This window comes from Temnothorax nylanderi, unplaced genomic scaffold (assembly GCF_030848795.1).
Source record: "Temnothorax nylanderi isolate EJ_2023f unplaced genomic scaffold, tnyl_v1.0 TNYL_tig0158_pilon, whole genome shotgun sequence".
NCBI lineage: Eukaryota > Metazoa > Arthropoda > Insecta > Hymenoptera > Formicidae > Temnothorax > Temnothorax nylanderi.
The window spans coordinates 107,807-128,945 of record NW_027249220.1 but is presented as its reverse complement, the minus strand read 5'-3'; the positions used below and the strand labels follow the sequence as shown (position 1 = coordinate 128,945).

The following is a 21,139-nucleotide window of genomic DNA, read 5'->3' as shown; positions in this document are numbered from 1 at the left end:
AGTTGAAGATTATAAGTAAAGGAGAACCTATATTTTATTTACATTTATATTACATTAACATTTACTAGTGTTGCTCTGTAATTTTAAGTTCGCAATCACGGCTTTCATTGCAGATGTCCTGACAGTGGGCCCCGGGCCACCAGGATGCCGACAGACGACGACTATGGCCGAAGAGATCGTCTCCTGTTGCACCAGCACCCGATCGCGCAGTACGGGTCCTCGTCATCCCCGCTTCCTGGATCGAGCGCGCCGAATTCCGGCGGCGTGGGGGCCCAGATTGGTCCCAGCAATCCGAGCGACTGCTTTAAGCAGCAAGCACAGCAGCAGCAATTGTCCGACTTGCGTTCGGTCGCGAGTACCGCGAGCCAATCGGGTCAAGAACATCATCAGTCGGATCAGCAGACCGAAAGCAGCGAGCATGTCGGGGCTCGAATGGTCGATCGGCATGAGAAATCCGCGGAGAAGCCTACGATCGACTTCTCCAAGTGCGGCGAGGGTCGTCCGTCGAGTTGCGAGCGCTTCGGGCATTATCAGGCCCAGAGCGGCGAGCATGTGGGGGGTCGGTTGGGGGGCGAACGGCACGAGAAGGCCGTGGACAAGTCTTGTATCGATTACTCGAAGTGCGTGGAGGATCGTCAGTCGAGTTGCGAGCGTTTCGGACATTATCAGGCCCAGAGCGGCGAGCACGTGGGGGGCTGGATGGGGGGCGAGCGGCACGAGAAATCGTCCAACAAGTCGTCGATTGATTTCACCAAGTGCACCGCTGACGGTCGGCAGTCGAGTTGCGAACGTTTCAAGCATTATCAGACTTCGACGTTCGGTCAGTCCTCGTTGCAGGGGCACTATGGCGGCGGGCACGCCGATCGCTTCGCGCGATTTAACGATCTCAGCGTGTTGCACGGTGAGCAACGGGCCCCGAACGATCGTTACTCGGTCTGCAATCCGGAGCTGCGCTTCGACACGGCGAGCACGAGCGGGTCCGGCGAGTACGCGAACGCGAACGCGCTCACGGGCTCTTTCGTCTCGGAGACGTTTCCGTCGCCGCCGTCACCGGCACCGGCGAACGACCGCTTCGTCCCGCCACCGCCATTGTCGCCCAGCCCGAGCGAGAAGTACGCCTCGAGCCAGAGCCTGGCTGGTTACCCTTCTGCTGATCGCATTCTGCCCCCCAATTCTCCGGGGCCCAAGTACGGCGCCGACAGTGCCGCTACAGCATCGTCGATGCCCGCCAAGGATCGCTTTGCCTCCGCCGAACGGTTGCTGGCCAATCAGCAGTCAGCAGCCACATGTGACGCTAAGGATAAACAACGCTACGCTGGACCACCTGATCGCCTGCTCTCGGAATCCTCTCCGGTCCTGGGGGGACTTCAGGCTGGACTTCAAACCGGGCTCCAGGGTAGCGTGGTCTATGCCAAAGACACTCGCTACGCCGCCATTTCCGCGGACAGGATACTATCCTCCTCGCCGATACACGCTCCGGTGCCCGAGAGATTCGTTGGCAAATCGGAAAGGTACTTGGGCGAGTCGCCCATTCACGATAGGTACCCTCGACAGGACCCACCAGCGACAACACATCATGAGCGGTATTCGACGATGGCGGCGGCCACCGAGAGGTGAGTTCAGCTTAAGTAGATTTTGAATAACAACTTTTCGGATTTGTCAACTATTGCAGTCAGTTGGGTTTTTGGATATGAGTACGTATTAGGTAGACATCTTTGATGTCGAGTAATTGTTGCATTTATTACATAATTTACAATTATGAATTACGAATGTACTGTGCTCTATTTTTATGCCTCGAAGTATATTTCACGTTTACTCGATCCCTTTGGGATATCCGCAGGTTCCTCTCGAATTCGCCTAATCCTGAGAGCGCGCATCAGCGCTATTCATCGTCGGACCGCTCGTCACTTCAAACTTCCTCCAGTAGTAACGAGCAAAATCGGCGCCTCTACACTGACAGAGGCGTCGAGACGGTCTGTCAGAAGTATACCGATCGGTCCATCGGCTCTCCAGCGTGCGCCGACTTCGGCCGGTACTCCGGTTTCCCGGAAGTCGGCAGTCAGACGCGATACGTGTCCAGCAACGATCGCTTCAACGACCTCGCGCTACAGCGTTGCAGTCAATCGCGGTCGATCGACAGGTTCTCCAGCGATCGATACCTGGCCGGATCGTCACCCGCGCACGACGGCAGGCTATCCAATGCCGAGACGCCGCGCTACATCGTCTCTTCCACGGAACGTCTCCTGGCGCCGACGTCCTCTTCGTCGTCCTCCTCGTCAGAGACTGGTAAGTGTGCGTCTTGCTTTTCTCGAGCGAAGGACTGAGATATTTCGATATCGATTTCTTTTTCCCACTAACATTTTTATGTATTCTTGGTTTCGTGGATATTTGATCGCCTAAATATTCAAGTGCTTTAAATATTTAGGTGATCACTGATCAAATATCCACGAATTTAAATGTCGAATTTTTTACCCCGCAAATCTAGATATTAGGATTTCTTTAGCTACGGAATTTTTGACCTAAATCCTTGCTGGACAATTTATTAAAAGTGTATTTTCAGAAAAAATAAATAGATAGAGTGAAAGAATATTAAAAATCGAATATATATCATATCTATACAATTTCCACGCTTTGTTTGAAATTCTGCGAAATTGCGATAGCTCGGTGATTTCTCATGTTTCGACAAACCTTTATTTAATCGCTATCAGTACTAATTCTTCTTTCGAAATTCAGGCTCCAGGTATCACTCGCCGTACACAACGACCGGTACCCAATCATCGGCCTCCAATGAGCGCTTTACGTCAATCTCGCCGACGTCCGAGGCGTCGACGAATGTCCACCGCGGCGGTGGCTATCAGAACACGAAGAGTACCGTTGAGAAATATCTGGTCTCGAAGTCGGTTCAGAGCTACGATCGCTACTCGGTCGGCAGTCAGAACGATCACCAATTCGGGCAAGACCGATACTTTGCCGCCGGCGGTAGTGGCGACCGATTTCAGGCCACTTCCGGAGCTGATCGCTTTCACGCTCCTGCTGATCGTTATTCGCCGGCGCGCAGCGTCGCCGACAAGTACCTATCCCTGCCGAAGCCTAAGGACAGGTACACCGGCCGCATAACACCCATCTCTTGCGCCAACGACGTCGTGACGTCCTCCAACGATCGCACTTACTGCTCATCCAACGTCAGCTACGTACCCCCAACTGCGCACACCCCCGTTGAACGATATGTGCCCCAGCCGCCCCCCGAAGTGCTCTACCCAGATAGGTAAGAGTCAACGTCATAAAAGATTGCTATACATCTCGTAATATGTACCAATCTTGAAGACATTTTACAGTATCCTCTGTGTTTTCTTTTTCAAAAGACTCTTATTAACGTAACGACTTTATATAATCCCGAAAAAACAAGTTATTCCTTTTCCCCTAATTGCACTGTAATAAAACATGTGGTCTATTTTTCAAGAACTTAAATATAAATGAAGCTATATATAACACTAAATTTTATTTGTGATACGGATATTAAAAAATGGCAACAAATACCAATTATTTTTGTGATGCATAACCGCGCACGATTTATTTCCGTTTATTTCCAATGACAGCTTACTTTCTTTTAAAAGCCGAGTTTTATTTCAAACTGTCGGTGTCTATTTCGAGTAAAACATGAAAGCCTGGTATGTCCACGCTTGTCCAGGTACGTGGACAGATATGTGCCGCCCGCGGCGCACACGCCGACCGATCGATACGTGCCCGCGAGCGATCCAGGTGATCCATACATGCGTCGCGACCTTGGCTTCCATCACCATTATCGGCTACCACCGCCCGCTGGTTACCCGTACCAGGCGCACTTTCGGTTCCGCGGGTTCGCATACGCGACGTCCGGCCGGCTGGGCGGAAGTCCCGGGTCCAGCAGCTCCAGTAGCACGACGTCCACACAGCGCGAGACGTTTGCCACGTCGCCGTTGTTGAGGCCCAAAGTGCGCGCTTCCGCGGTCGAGTTCGGCGCGACGACAGGCGCCGCGACGACCACGACGACCGCCGGCGTCGGGGTCGGCCGTCACGTGTGCGCGAATCCAGCCGCCTGTTGCGGAGACGTGTCCGCTAATGGCAGAGCCTGCTGCCAGATGAGGAGGTCCCTGCCACCTGGAACGCTACCGGCGATACCCACGCAGACTTCTTCATGGTGAGTAGGAGGACCCTTGAGGTTGTTGCATCTAAATACGGGAATTTTACGGGAAATCTAGGTTTACAGTTATGTAAACAGCATAAAACTCTGATTCTGTACTAATTAAAATGAGAAAATAATGTTTTCACAACACCTCCACGGAAAGTTCGACTTTCCATGCCTGTAGAGAGGGGCGAAAGCGGTCAATTTCACGCCAAGGCGGCATAGCGGGCGGAAAGTAACCACTTTCCTCCCTAGGGCGGAAAGTGACCACTTTCCACCCGCTAAACAGGGAGGAAAGTGGTTACTTTCCGCCCGCTATCCCGCCTTGGCGTGAAATTGACCACTCTCGCCTCTCTCTAGGCATGGAAGTCGAACTTTCCGTAAAGGTATTGTGAAAAATATCGTGTGCACCTCGGGGCGAAAGCTTTTTCAGACTCGTGTGATTTGCCTCGGCTCGGGCGGCAAACTTCACACTCGTCTGAAAAACGCTACTTTCGCCCCTTGGTGCACAATATACTATTTTCCTTTATGTGCGAGTTGATTTTTTATTAGAATCTTAATTACAGAATATAAAGTGTATCGTACATAAAATATCATATTCATACACTTCATACACTTGGAAAGCAAAATATTTGTTTTTGTTGTTGTCAGAAAAGTTCAGAGTTCCTCGCCTCTAGTAACAGCCGCGTTCTTAAAAAGACGCTGATGTAATTTCCGAAACATAAAAATTCTAATTTCCTTCTCTTTTTTTCCTGGAAAAGCACACGATATATCAAATTTCAAAGCAAGATTTCCTCCCGCCGATTAGCCGCAAATTTCGATGTAAATCGCGCGTATAATCGTCGGCGAAAAAAAGAAGAAATATTGATTACGGCGAGCTTAAAAACAGGCGAAAGCTGTAGCGTGTGTTGAGAGCTTGCGCGTGTAACCCGGGGATTATAGGGTAAAGCGGAGCGCCGCGGGGCCGGGGGTCGGGGTAAAATGGGATAGCTTCCGCAATGCACATGCTCGAGTAATAATGCGCCTGTATAATAAAGCTCACGAATTAGAATGGAAGAGGCCCCTAATTGGGGGATAAATGTTATTTATGGGGCCGATGGGGGGGGGAAGCCCAAGAGATTTGGGTTCAACACAGCGCTTTCTTCACCCCTTCGTCGTTCCTCCGGATTCGACTGAAAACGGCCTATCCCCCTTCTTTTCCTCCCTATATGGCGGATCGATCGGTGTAATAGGCTGTATCGCCAAAAGAGTCTCGGCGCATAACGTTCTTCGTCATTGAGGATGCTTGAATGATCGTTGAAGCGATCTCGGTATGGAAGATAAAACGGGCCGGTGATATACTCTATTAACCTGATTGCCGTGACGAAAGTGTGTATGACCTTTTCGAGGCTTTTGTCTTTTGCGCCGCCAAATGCGGACTCGCGTCCTAAATTCTGATTTTGCGCTAAAAATTGCCGCCCCTTTGTCTTGGAGACGCGCCGAGAATAAATCGCGGTTGACAATCGATCGCCGGAGGGGATCGGCCAGACGTAGAAACAAATTGTTGAAATTGTAGGCCAGAGGCGGGATATCTTTGAGCACACGGTAACACGTTCAAACGATCCGATACTGTGCGGGATAGAAAGGTTTACAAAGTTTCTTGTATTGTTTATTGTCGAAGAGTTGACATTCGACAGTCTTGACAAGTATAAAAAACGATAAAACATTTTCTGTCGCAGAGCGGAATATTGCAATTCTTCAGTGATACCCATATTGCGCGTTTATATAGCAGTAACGGAACAATGGGATCTCCTTAAGAAACCAAAGAATATTAATTAAGTTAATAATTCAGATTTTTTCGGACAACTTATTATCCGTAGTTAACACGATAATGTTAATTTAAAATTGTAAAATTTCCATGGAATTAACTGCAAACGATGATCCCCGAAGAGTTTTCGCATGAAGTCGGCCTTCATGGAGAGTTGGTCCACCTCCGCTTCTTCATTCAAATTTCATCCAAATTAATCCAGATTGCTGCAGTACGATCCGCTCGCGGTGGGCGAGGGGTTGATGGGGGCCGGTGGATGGGGATGGGGGATAAAGGGGGGCAGACGAATGACCCGGAAGTCGTAAGGGGTAGGATCCGGGCATTGTCTTGCACCGGTAACGACGATGTTCCACGAGCTGCTGGCAACTTCGGTAATTATGTCGTGCTCGTGAGTTTAACTGGCCCCGTCGCACGAAATTGCAATCTGACACCGGCCGTCGCCATGTCAGTTTCAATTAAGGATTTTATCCTCGCCCGCCTCATCCATGCACCACCCTCCCGCTTTTCTGATACCCTTAGCGACAAAATTTCTGACGCGATCCCGTCCTTAATGCAGCCATCGAAATTTAGACGTATGGGAGACCGGGGCAAACTCGACACGATTTTTTCACAGGCAATTTTCAACAATTAATTAAAATTTTCAAGCAAATTCAATGATACACATTTAAAGAGTGTTCCTTCAGGTACAAAATTGCTTAAGGAAGTTTTGCTGTATGTCGCTTAGTTTTGCCCCCAGGAAAGGAAAAGTAATGCGACGATTTTTCAAATTGAAAAATGCCGGGGCAAACTCGACACTTTGCCTGATCGACACAACTTGATCTGGAACTTATTTTTTATTGTCTGAAACTGAAAATACATTGTTCATCATGTATTTGGAAAGTACAAAAATTCGGAATTAAATAAAACAATAATTGGAAATAATGAAAACAAAACTTGTTGAACTTTCAATTATTTTCATGTAAACTCACGTCTGAAAAATAATTTATGCAAGTAAATTCGCGATCGGACGTGCACACACATTTGTCATGAGCCATATATATGACTGTATGACAAGCATCGTTTGTTATTGGAAGCCGATGAAACGGCGTGGTGTCGACTTTGCCCCGAACTTCGTTTTTCACTTTTGTCACTCCAAAAACATGAAAATTTTGAAAATATGCAAAAACTATTATCGGATTCGTATAGAGCATCAAAATCACTTACATATAGGTTCGCAAGAGCAAAGCTCGATGAAAGAGTAGAAATTTTCGAGAGATCAGAAAAATTACTTTTCACCATCAAAAACGCTTATGTCGCGTTAAAAATTACACCATAACTCAGAGTATCACCAAATTTCGTTTATAATACTGGCACATGAAGACGCATTTACAGTAGGAAAAGCAAGTTTCTACGATAGATTTAAATTGGCAAAAAGCCTAGTGTCAAGTTTGCCCCGGTGTCGAGTTTGCCCCGGTCTCCCCTACTATCGCAATATTGAGTCATATTTCTTGAGCCAGTTAAAACAATTTTCTAGGAAAAATCATTGCGAATTGAAATCTCTTCTGATACTATGCAAAAATAAAAATCTCTCATATTCCTCGAAAGTTCAAGAATTTCACGCGAGTTTAAAATGATTGGATAAATAATAATGATAAATTAAAAATGGTAAAATACTATTATAATGATAAATTGTAGTGGTGAAATTAAAATAGCATAAAATGGTAAATTCATAACGATAGCAAAAATTTAATTCTTCTGCAAAAAAATTGGGTGTATTTAATTATCTAGATTGACGTATTCGGAACATTTTTTCCATGTGGTCCTGAATATTCTATAAGTATTCTTTGATCTTTGCGGCGAATTGGAGCCACAGAGATCGAATTATCCGACAATCTAGTTAGCTATCATGTTGGCTCGCATGGTATTTTTATTTCGAGTCAAAGTAAATTTAGGAATCTCTTTAGAAACGAAAGTACCCACAGCATCGGCATGCTTCTCGGCGGGATGTGAGAACCAAAATCTCGCGGTCACCTTCGCGATTCACGACTGAACGTCCTTTGGGGTTTCCTCCTGGTGATCCTGCCTATTATCCTGTCCATAAACGCGTTTTGACACATTCGGGATGCAGAGAATATGGTCACTTCCGGTCACGTGAATCCGGTCACGTTCGTATTATCTAACAATAATGTAACTTCGATGACAAACCGTCGGGCCATTATAACGTATCTACATAATCGATACGATGGTGCGCACTGCTGAATTATCAGAATTTATGTGTAACATATTTTGTTGTTTAAATATGCAGTTAAAAAAGCGCATAAATAATAACCGTCACTTTGCAAGATAAATTCCAGGGTGAGAAAACGTATCCTCGAGGATATTTCATTGCCTCTTTAGGCATCCTTTCTTCAGAGTTTGCCCCATGTTTCCTTCGGGAACGGACTTTAGAGGCGGGAGTTGAAAACTACCCCTTGCGTCTTTTGTAAACTCGGGACAATTCGTTGCGTTCCTTGACAGCGACGATATTAAAATCGAAAAATGTAGTTCTGAATAGGAATGAAAGTTTGGCGATTCGAGCAGCTCAAGTAAGACTAATAAATCAGAGTTTGAGGTAGGAAGAACGGATGAGCTCTCAATTAAATTAATTTATGTATATTTATATAATAAAAAATATATATATATTTTTTTAAATATAATTTATGAATTTTCCGAGAGATTGTGAAAGATTAAAATAAGAGATTAAAATAGTATTTGTCATAATTATATTGTAGAAAGGGAATAATATAGGTTTCCTTGTATCTCTGAACATGGCACATAATAGCGCTAATATATCGCGATAAACAAAATCCCCCGTTCTATCCCCGACTTATCGTAGGTTGCATAATAATGCGTTAGATAATGCAATAGTAGTCCGCTGGTTTGGAGGCTTTTAGCGGAATCTACGCAAACCGCGGATCCTATTAGATCCCATCATCATCTATATCCTCATAAAATATTGTTGCTCATGCATTACTGCATGCGTGTAAAATCGATTATTGCAAAAATATAGCAAGCGGAAGGTTCAAATTGAGGGGGAAACAGAGAATATATCTACGATATTATAGAAATTTATTTTATAGAAATCATTTTCGCAAATATAATTAATCATGCGCGAATATTCGTTGTCTGAAAAACGTTAGAAAATATTATTATTTTCCTGCTATTTGTGTTATTTATTCAATATTAAAATCTGATTTATTTTGCATGATTTTATCGAATATTGATATGGTATATTACTAATAAGAAATATTAATTCAATATTTCGCATAAAAGATATGATATTTGTGAAAATAAAGTTATCAAGTAATTAATTTAACAGTCAACATTCTTCGCTAAGGCTTCTGCTAATGATTGCTGGTTTTAATTAGCAAATTTAATAAGCGAAGTGTCGTAGAATAATGAATTAGCCCATCTCCAAGTAAGATTTGTCGTCTTTTATTTTTACTGTAATAGATTTGAGAAAGTTTAAAGCGCTGAAGTTTATATTGTTGACTCAGCTACGTACACTACCCATTTTTCTCTTTTTTTTTTTGTTAATTTGTATTTTTTGCATAAAAGTGTCCAGTATGTCCGAAAGACGAGAACGCGTAAAAATAATTTTACAGATCGCCGGTACAGATCGTTGAGAAACGTTCTAATTTCGTTGGATGGCAGGTGAAAGTGAACCTTCAGCTTACACGAGAATGATATCCTTCCTAGATATACACTGTACCTAGTATACGGGCACTGTAGCGTGTCATTTTCTGCGAAATGAGTTGCGTAAGAATCTCCATTAGCCTTCACATTTATCCTGTGTTCTCCGTCCTCGTCTCTCCTTCTCTCCCATTTTCCTACATCGTCCCCGTTCTGTTCTTCTCTCTCTTTTTTTTCTCTGCCCTGTTTCATTTTTCTTCGCGCTCTTTCATGTTCTCTCCTTTTCTTCTCATCGCATTCTCTTTCTTGTCCCTTCTCCAGCTTCTTCTGTTCTGATCTAGCTTTGTGCTAGCGCGCGCGTGTTCTTTTTCCGCTCTTTGTTCCCTTTCTCTCTCTTCTCGTGTTCTTTCTGCATCATCCTTCTTCTAAATCTATTTATAAGTATTCGTTCACTGAGTCTCTTTGTTGCGAAGTCTCAGCTTCAATTTGTTGTACTCATCGCCACTGTCGCTCGAACTTCTCAAGCTTGCTTGATAGGATTAACGCTGTCATAAATTTGCAACGTGTCTGTTGTTGAAAATCTTCATGAACAAAAGTTGACCTTATTCTTCTATTCGCGCTGTTACATATAAATCAAATATAACATAACATTATTATACGATCGCGCGAGAGCTCAAAAATATAAGAGAACTTAAATTAAATTTTAATAATATACATGCACACACACACACACACACACACACGCACACAATAGTTATTTCGTCTTTAAAGATATTTGCCGAGCATTCCGTGGATATACATATAAATGTCTTAATACAAATTCCTCCTAAATTGTTCTCAAACGCTCGAAATGCCGAAATTCCTCTCGGATATCACGTGTCATCGATCTTCCTTTTTATTATTCCCCGCGAGGATTGACGAAACGTCCTCTCGATCTGACTCTTTCCCAACGGCTTGCGGTAGACGGTAGACAGTGGATATCGCAATTGCGCTCCGAGCCGTTGGCAACCTCCTCCCACTCCTCCCGCTTCTAGCGGGACTTGTTGACGCCCAACAGCTGACGGCCACCGCCACGTGCAACACGACGCGACGCATGCGTCCGATCAGTACACGGCGCGTCTCTGCTGACGGAGCACCCGTTATAGCACATTGTGAAATGTTGTACTTAGGCTTTTTTCCCTTTGCCCTATATTCGACCCCCGCATTTCGGTGACTAATACTGAAAAAAACAGTGAACGATTGAATGTTGGAGGCGTTGCAATAATTCGCGTGTGTAATTAACAGATTTACGTGAAAAAAATGCGAAAAAAGTAAGTAAAAAGGCACGCTTTTTTATTAATAACTAGACACTACAGACGCGCTATTTAGCTTTAACATTATGCTATTACTATTACACTATTAACTCCTTGATACACACAACTGTCAAAATATACAATGACAGCTGCAAATGAAGTAAGCGCAGCAAGAGAACCAATTGGCATCGCGGAAAAGCGACAACAATACACTTTACATCTCCTTTTTAGAAGAGGAATAATTATTTTGAAAATTTGAAATTATTTTGAACAATTTCGTATTAAGATAGCATTGAAGTATGAATTACTTTTCCGCTTATTTAAAGGTAGTGGAAAGGTAATATCTTGATTTAATTCAAGGAAATACAGTACAGTTATTCCGTACGTGGTAAATGTTCTCGTGAATTCTACCGGCAGACCTACTCGGTTGTTGTCGACCAGCCGGCTTGTTGGAGTATTGTTAACGTATTGAACGATACAATTGAGAGATGCAATTAGTAGTGCGTGCGGTTAAACGTTTTGTTTTGTGAATGCAAAACGTTGAAACGATTAATCAGATAAATTCCGGCGTAATCTAAATCAACGTTGAAATGAAGCTATGTCGGTTATCAGTAATACGATACGGTATCTTCGACATTTGTCGTTCGGTATGATAAAGCTATATTTAAACGTGACGGTATTTTTCGCTCGCGCAACAATACGGATTCCGGATTCCGGGTTTCACTGTGAAATTGGACGCAAATATTTGTAAAAACTAATTGTGCACACACATTTTAATATAACATTCTAAACCAACATTCCATCTCTCTGAGATACATCTCTTTATTTACAGAATTAAAATTTATATTTATATAAATTTTATTTTTAATTATTGTATTTTATTACAATTATAATTATAATTATTATGCTTATAAATTTATGTTTTAATAGAGAAAACATTTTCTCGACATATTTATATAATGTATTATGTTTTTAAAGAAATTTGATTTTTGCGATATCGATGCCAACAAGATTGACAATATTGACATAAAAGAAAAAAATAAAAACCTAAAATGCCAAGAAAATAAATCTGTGAAGCACCACTTAATTAATTAATTATGATATAATAATGTAATTTATGAATAAACGGATAATTATATAAATTATGATAAAATTTTATAAAATAATTCGTGTCTTGTGACATATACTCTTGTGATATTTGTGCATTTTGCGTTTCTGCCTTTTTTCCTATATTAGGGTACTTTTTTAAATATCACGCACAAATGTAGTTAAATAAACTCGCGGTAGTTGCAATGAAATCTGACATTGAAATCTGACATTGCGTCAGTTTATCTACCGCCACGCCTGTAATTAGAGAAGTGCATTGTAATTCACTGACGTAAATCTTTCCTTCGTCATGTAAGTACTGTAAAAACATTATAAAATACTGTAATATACACTGACTATTTAATAAATACATAATTAATAATTATTTTTTAAATATATGCGGGTATTCTATTTTTATAAAAATCACACCTAACTAATTCTGAAAAAAATGAATTGTATGACAAAACGACTCAGACGAAAGTTTCAAGAGAAAAGTATGATGTAAGTAACACATTTTTTTTATATTAAGTATTTTTTAAGATATTAACATTTTGTTTGTTTGGAACTATGTAATATTTTTTATTTAATATAATTCCTCTAGCCATTTTACTAAAGTACTAAAAGTATTAAGATAACTACTGATTTATTTTGATAAAGTATTTATCAAAATAAAATCAGTAGTTTATCAGATATTTTATGTTAGAATACGTTAGAATGTAATATAAAATATATTGAAAAATATTTTCTTTTGCTTTAATACTTTTATGCACAAAATTATTAAATAAAATTGATTGACATAAAAGATTACATAATGTGACAGTTACGAAAACAATTTATAATTTGCGGTGTGTAATTGCGTTTGTTAAAGCAGCTGTGTGTTTTGTTTATATCAAATATTTTATCTTATTACTTTACGCGTAAAAATATTATGAAAGTTACGGAGGTTGAGGAATATTTTGCGCGAGGTATTTTATACTTTAGATTAAAATACGCCAGAATATCAAACACTTTGCCAGGCGGTCGCCAGAATATCAAACATTAAACTTAATTTTTTAACATCTTCAATATTTTAGTACTTGTAATGAAGGAAGAGTCTACGTACTATATGTAAGAAAAATTACGTCGTTTTATTTAAAAGAACGCTGATAATGTTGATTTTTAAGAAATGAATGGCATAAAAAATATTTTGCATGCATCATACCCAAAAAATAGCGAAACTTAGCCTGAGTAAATTTTTTCATAAAGTTTAATTATCTGAAATTATTTAGGTGTAACTTTTAAACTGAGACACCTCCTATATATGTGACATATGTAAAATATTAAATTAACAAAAATTTTTATTATAATGATAATAATATCGAGGCATAAAATATCATTATTATAAAAAATATTACTTTTGAAGAAATGGAAAAAACATTTTGTTTTTATTACCGTAAGTTTTAGTTTATGAATCTTTAGATTCAATATTTTTTTCATAATATTACTCGCTTTTACAATGTGAAATCTATTTTCTAAAACCGCTTGTTTAATCAATTAATATGTACATATTAAGTTTCTACATAATAATAATAGCAATAATAATAATAATAATAATAATAAATAATAATAATGATGACGATGACGATGACGATGATAATAATAAATAGTGTTATGTGATTTATTAGCCGCAAATAAACAGGGACATAAAATTCTATCGCCGCGAAAGTTTTTGGTTGAGGAAAAGTAGCCGCGGTTCTGCGCGAGTGAAATTTATTTGTCTGCGTACTTTTGTAAATCCCATAGTTTATTCCAGACGGTCGCCATTACTCCCGCCGCTATTAACGGAATCATAGACATAATATAAAAACCCGTAACGCGTTCCATGCCAACAATACTTTAGAGTACGAGAAGCAAGTTAAACCGAGAGAAAATCTTGGAGGTCATTGTCTAAATGTTGGACGTCCCTTTTGTCTCCCAACATTTCTCACTTTCTTTTGTCGAGAGAGATTGATGTGGCCCCTTCACAAGTCTCTTCCTTTCCTCCTAACAAGTATTGTTCAGTCGTCGAGTTTCACGCTCGGTCTATTTATTATTATTATGTTTTTCTAACGTTTTTCTATATCTTATTTCTTATATTATATATCTTATATACGATTGAAATGACGAGCCATTATTTTCGAGCTGCTTTAAGCGCTCATTTTCACAGTCTCGACGCTTATTGATTTTAGCTTCGAAACGCATGCGAAGGGCGGGATGGAGGGGGGAGCGGGAAAGGGCGAGGGACAGAGGTTGGTGGCTCTAATTGGATTAAAATTTCATCGAGAGGGAGAGAACGGATGCACTGTTCTTCAGCGACTCTTTCATTGGACATTGAGCCGGGTTTTCGTCTTGAACCGCGGTATAATGACTCTTAAACGCCACGAAACTGCAGAGAGTGATAGGAAGAATGATTGATAGATCGAATTTTCCAAGTGAAGTCCTTCCGCACGAAATAAACGGACGATAAATAACATGTGTCAGGAATTAAATGCGATTATATTTACTAGAATTAAATAAAATGATTAACATTGTTCTCGTAAAATGACCTAATTGGAGCGAATAATCCTCTCGAATACGTTCGATGAATAATTCAAACAATTCTCACGTAACATCGAAAGTTATCGGATAAAAAAATTAATGGCACGGGAAATCAACGAATAAATTGCGGAAGACCCACATAAAGCGTTCAGTAAAATCCGGTAGAAAATTATCATAAAACTGGCGCGTGGAATTCGCAAAAAGTCCTCTTAAAATCTAGCGTTAATTAGCAAAAAAATTGTACAAGCTTGATAGGTAATTTGAAGGAAAGATTTGCATACGATTGACGATTGAGCCGCGAGGAATTTGCATGGAATCGAAATATAATTTGCAAGAACTCGTATACGTGTAAGTTTACAACGAAATGTTTGAGGCAAAACTGTACAAATGGCAAAGAAAGAAGGCATCCACGAACGAATTTACGATAGATATTTCCGTAGATCTTTTCTAATTTGCAGAAGAATTGATGGGAGAGTAGAATAATGCGAAGATTTCGGAAAATCGGCGGAAAATTGGCGTAAATTGCGAGCCGAGGGGGTTACGATGAGAAGGATTATAGAAGTCGAAGCGGAATAGGTGATTCCCGTGAGAAACTCGAAGAGTGTCCGGTGGCTAATTATCGAATACCATCCGTGCAAAACTATGCGAGCGACGTACGGTATTCTACGGAATACGACCGCAAGTCTCGCCGCGGAAATCGCGTTCTCGCGTGATTGCGGTCCGGATCGGAGATTGCGATCGATCGATTCGAGTCTTCTGTCAATACATACGAGAGAAATCCATTTTTATTCATTAACTTTATTCTCTTCCTCTCCTCCCTTTCCCTTCCCCCTCTCTTTCTCCCCCCTCCCCCTAGTTTTATCTCTCGCTCTCCTTCTTTCTCCTTCTATTTAAATTTAACTAATATAAATCTAAGATCAAATAAAATTGCTCTAATTTTATCTTTATTAGATCGTTTATACTCTTATACGTTTATCAAGTTTTGTATTAAGCATATTGTTTAAGGCAATTGGCGTTCAATGAAGCATTTATATACAATTATGTTTATACTGAATTTTTACATTTGCATTTATATTAGAGTTTCGTTAAACGATCACATTTCTATTGAGAACCAAAGTTCTGAAACAAATTCCGTCGAAACACAAAAATACGCAAGTCAACATTAAATTTTCTAAGAATCGCGTTTCAGATGTATACGTAGAAAAAGTTTTTAAATAATTTCGCGAGAAACTTCGTACCGCAATTGCCACGGTAATTTTTTTCTCCTTTATGTTGCTTCTCGCGGCGAGAAAAATAAGGAAAGGCAAAGTGGTCGAAGGAGTAGGGGAGGAGAGACTTAATCCCCTCTCGAAATATCCTTTGTATCCTGCCCTTTCCGGAACCTTAATGGATCGCGGGTAGTTTTACGTCACGGCCGAGAGCTATTTTTCGAGAATACGCCCTCCACCGCTCTTGTTTACGGCGGTTTTCCGCGCTCTTCGACGATAGCCACAAATTCGAGAGTTTTATGAGCTGTTTCGATCGTCGAGAAATTTCAAAAATATTCGCTTTATTTAACAATATTTAAATAAAATTATTTCGTTTATTACAAGGAGTAATAGCTTGTAAAGGATTATAACTTCTTCTAAAGGGTATTTACTAAGAACTTGTTAAGAAAACTCGGACTTATAAAAGTTTAATAAATTTTAATATTAAAAAGAGCATGGACGAATATCCGAAACTTGCTTTTATTTTAATTAATCGTCATATTATCTGTCAAAAGTTAATTAAATAATTATATATTAAATTAACTTGACGTTTCTAATTATCTAAATAATTATAACGCCTCTTATGTAAATTGACATCTTTGTGAACGAACCAAAGCCAGGGGTTCTGAAAAGGACTAGAAATGTAAAGAGGATGCAGATTCTCATAGAACGAACCACCGTAAGGAAAGTTTGCTGTAGAAGCGGGATTCGAAAGGGGATTCTACACGCGACGCGGACAGGAAGCTATTCCTTAAACATTCATCGCGACTGCCATACTTAAACGCGCGAGAGCACGGGAAACTCCGGGTAGACTCCGGTGTACCACCTTCGGGGAATCCCGCAGGGGGACTACGAAGTCCTCTCTCTCTTTATCCAGCACCCTGCACACGATGCATAACTTTATAATTCACCTCCCTCTTGCTAAAGTGAATATATATCGTGCCATACAAAGGGTTTTGAAAGAAAATACGCGTGCTTTACGCCAAATTAGTTAATTTCCAGAGAAAAACGTCGCATTGATATGAATTGAATATTTCTTTTTTACGTGACTGGGGAATAATAGCCGGAAAAGTAGGTCATTTACAAAGAGCTTAGGTGTATTTATGAGAGGGAAATGAAAGAGTTGACTTTTTCATTTTGAAATGATTTTTATAAAATTTTATAAGGCGATTTTAAACAATTTCTATTTCAGAAAGGAAGAGAATTAAATAGAATTTTTATATCATAAAATTATTTTAACCTTTACAATAAGCAATAACACACAGAAATATTAATTAGAAAAATTCGACAAACATTTTATAACAGTTTTCTGTTAGCAGCTGAAAGTTTGTTTTAAAGATGATTAAACAATGATTTTGCTATCTGATGGAAAAAGGTAAAACTTTATGTTTTACTTGATCTCTTTTGACTTCAGAGAGAGGGCGAGAGGGAGAGAATATTTTACTTTGTAACGTAAGATTCTATTTATATTAAAACATTTATATTTTTGAAGGGAAAAATAGCTTTATTTTCTGGGATTATTTCCTGGGAAAATTCAATAATATATCTACAATCACACAAAAATCATATAAAGTGAAGAACACGTTAGGAAAATACATATTTTGAATATTTTTTATTTCAATTTAGGATCCTTTACAACCAATACACCGCTTTGTTCTCGTTTTCAATCGTTGAGTATCCTTTTTCATAATTAGTCAGTCACGGTAGTTTGAATTTTTGGAATATCGAACCTTTGGTCTTTCAACTGCAAAAAAATGTAACTTTATACACTCATCCTATCTCCCGCTGACTATTTTTTGTTTTCGAAATTGAAATTGCAGTTGCGAAACCATGATTTTGTCTCAAAACTTATGGGTTGCACTGTGCACATACACGTTCATCTTGTATCGTGAAATACAAATAAATTTTACCGTAGGAAGGGAGGAACGTGTTCCCCTTGAATGAACGCTTCCTGAAAGATGGGGATCTGGAATATCTATAAATATTTTTATAGCATAGATATAAGATATGTGATCCCTTAGACACCCGATATATCGAAGACAAAACCCGCGTGAAGATTCATTGGGATTCGTAAGAAATCTATACGGGCCCGCCCAATTCTGATCGTCCCACTGGTGAGTTAATTAAACGCGCTAATGAATTAGACCGTCGGAACTTCGAACCACAAAGTTCAAAATTGAGTGGAACTTTCTCACGCGGAATTAACATTAATTTTCCATGATTCCATTTACATTAATTAAATGTTAACTTGAAAAATTCACAGGCTTTGAACAATATGGTTGAGCATTCGCGCAGGTAATTAATTAATATTGCTATTCATCAAGAAAATCCTTTGTTTCGGTTAAAATTTTAGTGTATAAACATTTTCAAAATTTACCTATTCTTTCCGTCAATACCTTTTTGAAATCTAGAAACGAATTTTTGCCAATAAAAGACAAGAGTATTTTTTAAAATAATTAAATAGCAAATATAAAAAATTTTTCATGAACTACAACATTCCAGAAAGCAAGTTTGAATAATAGAATCATATTATTCTAATGTCAATTAAAGTAAAGTCATTCTGTTTTCTTCAGTTAATCGAGTTTGTTTTAATAGAAACCTATTTTGTGGTACAGTTGACAAAATATCAGAGCTAGAAAAGTTATGATAGAATATTGAGTAAAAATTTTAAATTTTAATAAAAGTATATTTCTTTTTATCTTTATATAAACTTGAACGCACAAAAATGTTTCACTAGAGAGGGAAGAACGTACGTCCTCTCTTTGATTTAACACGTCTCATGTCATCGGATATATCGTACGTTTCAACTCGTCCAAACTAACACAATTCCAAGCATTCACGTCTTCTGTCTTTGCGAGCATCTTGTATATTGTTTCTTAAATTAAGCGTGAAAAGACAAGTTTATTTTTTTACATTCTTCCTTTTACGTGCGTTCTTTTGCATTGCGCCTTTTTCTTTGTTCTTCTCTTTGCGAAAAGCAGTATAGGGGTGTCCGCAACAAAGAATACTTCATTAAGTTAGGCAACGTTGGGCCCGTCTCGGAAATGGCGGCAGCTTTTATTACGGAATTCCGCGACTTCATGAACCCGAGTTCGCACGCGGTATTGCTTGGAATACCCGGCATTCTGGAACGAAACCCCCCTCAGATTTACAAGCTCGCGCTCGCGAAAGCCAGTGAAAATTCGTGCGACGAACGTTTTCCCATCAAGCTCACCTCTTTTCCCGTTAATATCGAATAATATTGAACTGCAGTGTATGCCTCCAAAGAGATTTTTATGAAAAGTCTAATACACTTCTCACGTTTCAACAATTGTTATTAATACAAATATAAAGAATTGATATCTTTTCGTAAATGATGTTTTATATGGAAGACATTTTTATTATATATCTATATTTTTATATACAATATAATTTAATATGATAAATAAATTTGTTTTGTGAGCAAACACTTTTTAAATCACTTTTATTTATTTGTCACATGAACATTTTTCAAGATTTTGAAATTGTAAAATTTCTGACAAAACACTTTAGGCATACGCAATGTGTTCCTAATTTATTTAAAAAAGTTTAAAATGTATCTTAAGCATATCAAATTATGATTAATTGTTAATATATAATTGAGAAAGAAGATTTTAAGACTTATAAAAGTAAAAATAATACAATATGATTACAAATTATTTTAAGCTTATTAATTTTCGAAAATTTTAACTTAATGAAGATTGCAATATCTTCCACATCAAAGTTCTTTAACTCTTCCACGCGTTTAGCAGGATATACATGTCCTAGGACGTGTAATAAATCATGTCTCTAGTAAATATTGAGTCATTAAAATAGGTCTCACTTTAAAGGGAATTGCCTAAACTTTAACAAATAGTGTTATAAATATTATTCTAAAATATGAAAAATTATTTGTTTAATAAAATTCGAAATTTCTTTATTATAAATTTACTATATAGATTTAGTTAAGAAATTTCTTTCAAATTTTACTAATCGTGAAAGGTTTGACATGGTGTATACAGCGTTACCTTCGCGTGGCGATTATTCAAATGCGTTTACTTTGATAATATAAATTTCTGATAATATTTATACTGTATATGAACTATAAATGAAACTCTCGAGTGTCGAGTCTCTTGTACCTCAAGAAATATAGTAGTGATATTGGTTACGGATACGTGATAGATTAAACTGAGAACTTTTGGATCTGCGATGTAGTTCTTTTTAATATACATTTTGTAATTTTGTTCTATAAATTAAATAAATATTTTGCGATCCTAACAATGTCTCAATTGCAAACTTTCATTAAAATTTAAAGATATTTTATTTTATTAATTCATCATATCGGGTCCGCTGTGTTGGACCATAATTTTACATTTTGACATTATTTTCGTGTGGGCGAAACTCCGTAATATTTACTTTCAAGGTTTCATTAGAGTTTGGAAATAATTCATTCTTTGCATTCACCATTTCGAATTTGCAGTATGTTTGATCTCGCTTTCATATTCATCGAATTCAAAAATGTTTAAAAATAATTAAGCTAGATATGCTATTTTTAAAAAATCAGATGTAAAGTCGGTTAAATAATAATAAATGTTTAAACATTTCCGATTATATAAAATTAAGAAATTAAAAGCTTAAACGGAAATTGTAAAACAAAGATATTGATACTTTATTCTTTATTTTACTTAAATAAAACAGAAACGTAACGAAAACGTGCGAAACGCGGTAACGCGCCGCAACGTAATACCGTTATAGCTGAGATATAGTGCGGACATAACTATATCGTTGCCAATATCGTGTTACTACCGGCATCATTATAACGGACTGGAACGATTCCATACTCGCGGCGGCTTTAATCTCCCGTTGAAATTCATGCGGGTTAAACATTAACCCTGGGTTTTGCGCAAGGCGGTCTTCATTGCATCGCGATGCACCTGCGCGAATGCATATATGAGCCGTCCTGTATGATACCGTGATGCATTTAATATAGTCAATATCCAAAGCAACGGAATAACCAGATCGGTCGTGTGCGGCGTCGTTGCATTTACCCGAATCGGTGTATCGATCTTTATGGTTTTCGAGCTTAACGTCATAGCCGCGTAAAGCGAACAGGGATGCATTGAGTACATATTTTATTCTCAAAGAGGGAATATGCTTTTAAATATATTATTCCAGCGCTTTTTACGTTTGGAAGCCTTCGAGCGTATCGATAAAATTATTGTTTTATTTGAAACTATACAGAACCATGCTATACACGTTATTACGTGTGTACAAGTACTTTTGATCTGTGCATATACCTATATCCTTGCATGGAAGGAAGAAGGTGGAGGAGGGAGAAGTT

The 21,139-nt window shown here is 38.9% G+C and overlaps 1 protein-coding gene and 1 long non-coding RNA gene across 4 annotated transcripts in view; one reads left to right on the top strand and one right to left on the bottom strand.

Moving 5' to 3' along the window:
- Rho-5 (rhomboid-5) overlaps nt 1-21,139 on the top strand; it is a 94,627-nt gene that overhangs the window by 36,947 nt on the left and 36,541 nt on the right. For all 3 annotated transcript variants that reach the window (XR_011719414.1, XM_071715262.1, XM_071715261.1), the window contains exons 3-6: nt 114-1,613; nt 1,841-2,286; nt 2,734-3,265; nt 3,689-4,177. Coding sequence is in view for 2 of the 3 variants with exons in the window: in XM_071715262.1 (XP_071571363.1) it covers nt 145-1,613; nt 1,841-2,286; nt 2,734-3,265; nt 3,689-4,177 (2,936 nt within the window). In the remaining variant the exon portion in view is untranslated. The remainder of the gene's footprint in view (nt 1-113; nt 1,614-1,840; nt 2,287-2,733; nt 3,266-3,688; nt 4,178-21,139) is intronic.
- Nucleotides 9,401-11,396, bottom strand: LOC139777698 (uncharacterized). Its single transcript, XR_011719415.1, has 2 exons — nt 11,298-11,396; nt 9,401-10,839 (listed from the first exon to the last, which is right to left on the bottom strand). It is a non-coding gene; the product is annotated as an uncharacterized lncRNA (long non-coding RNA).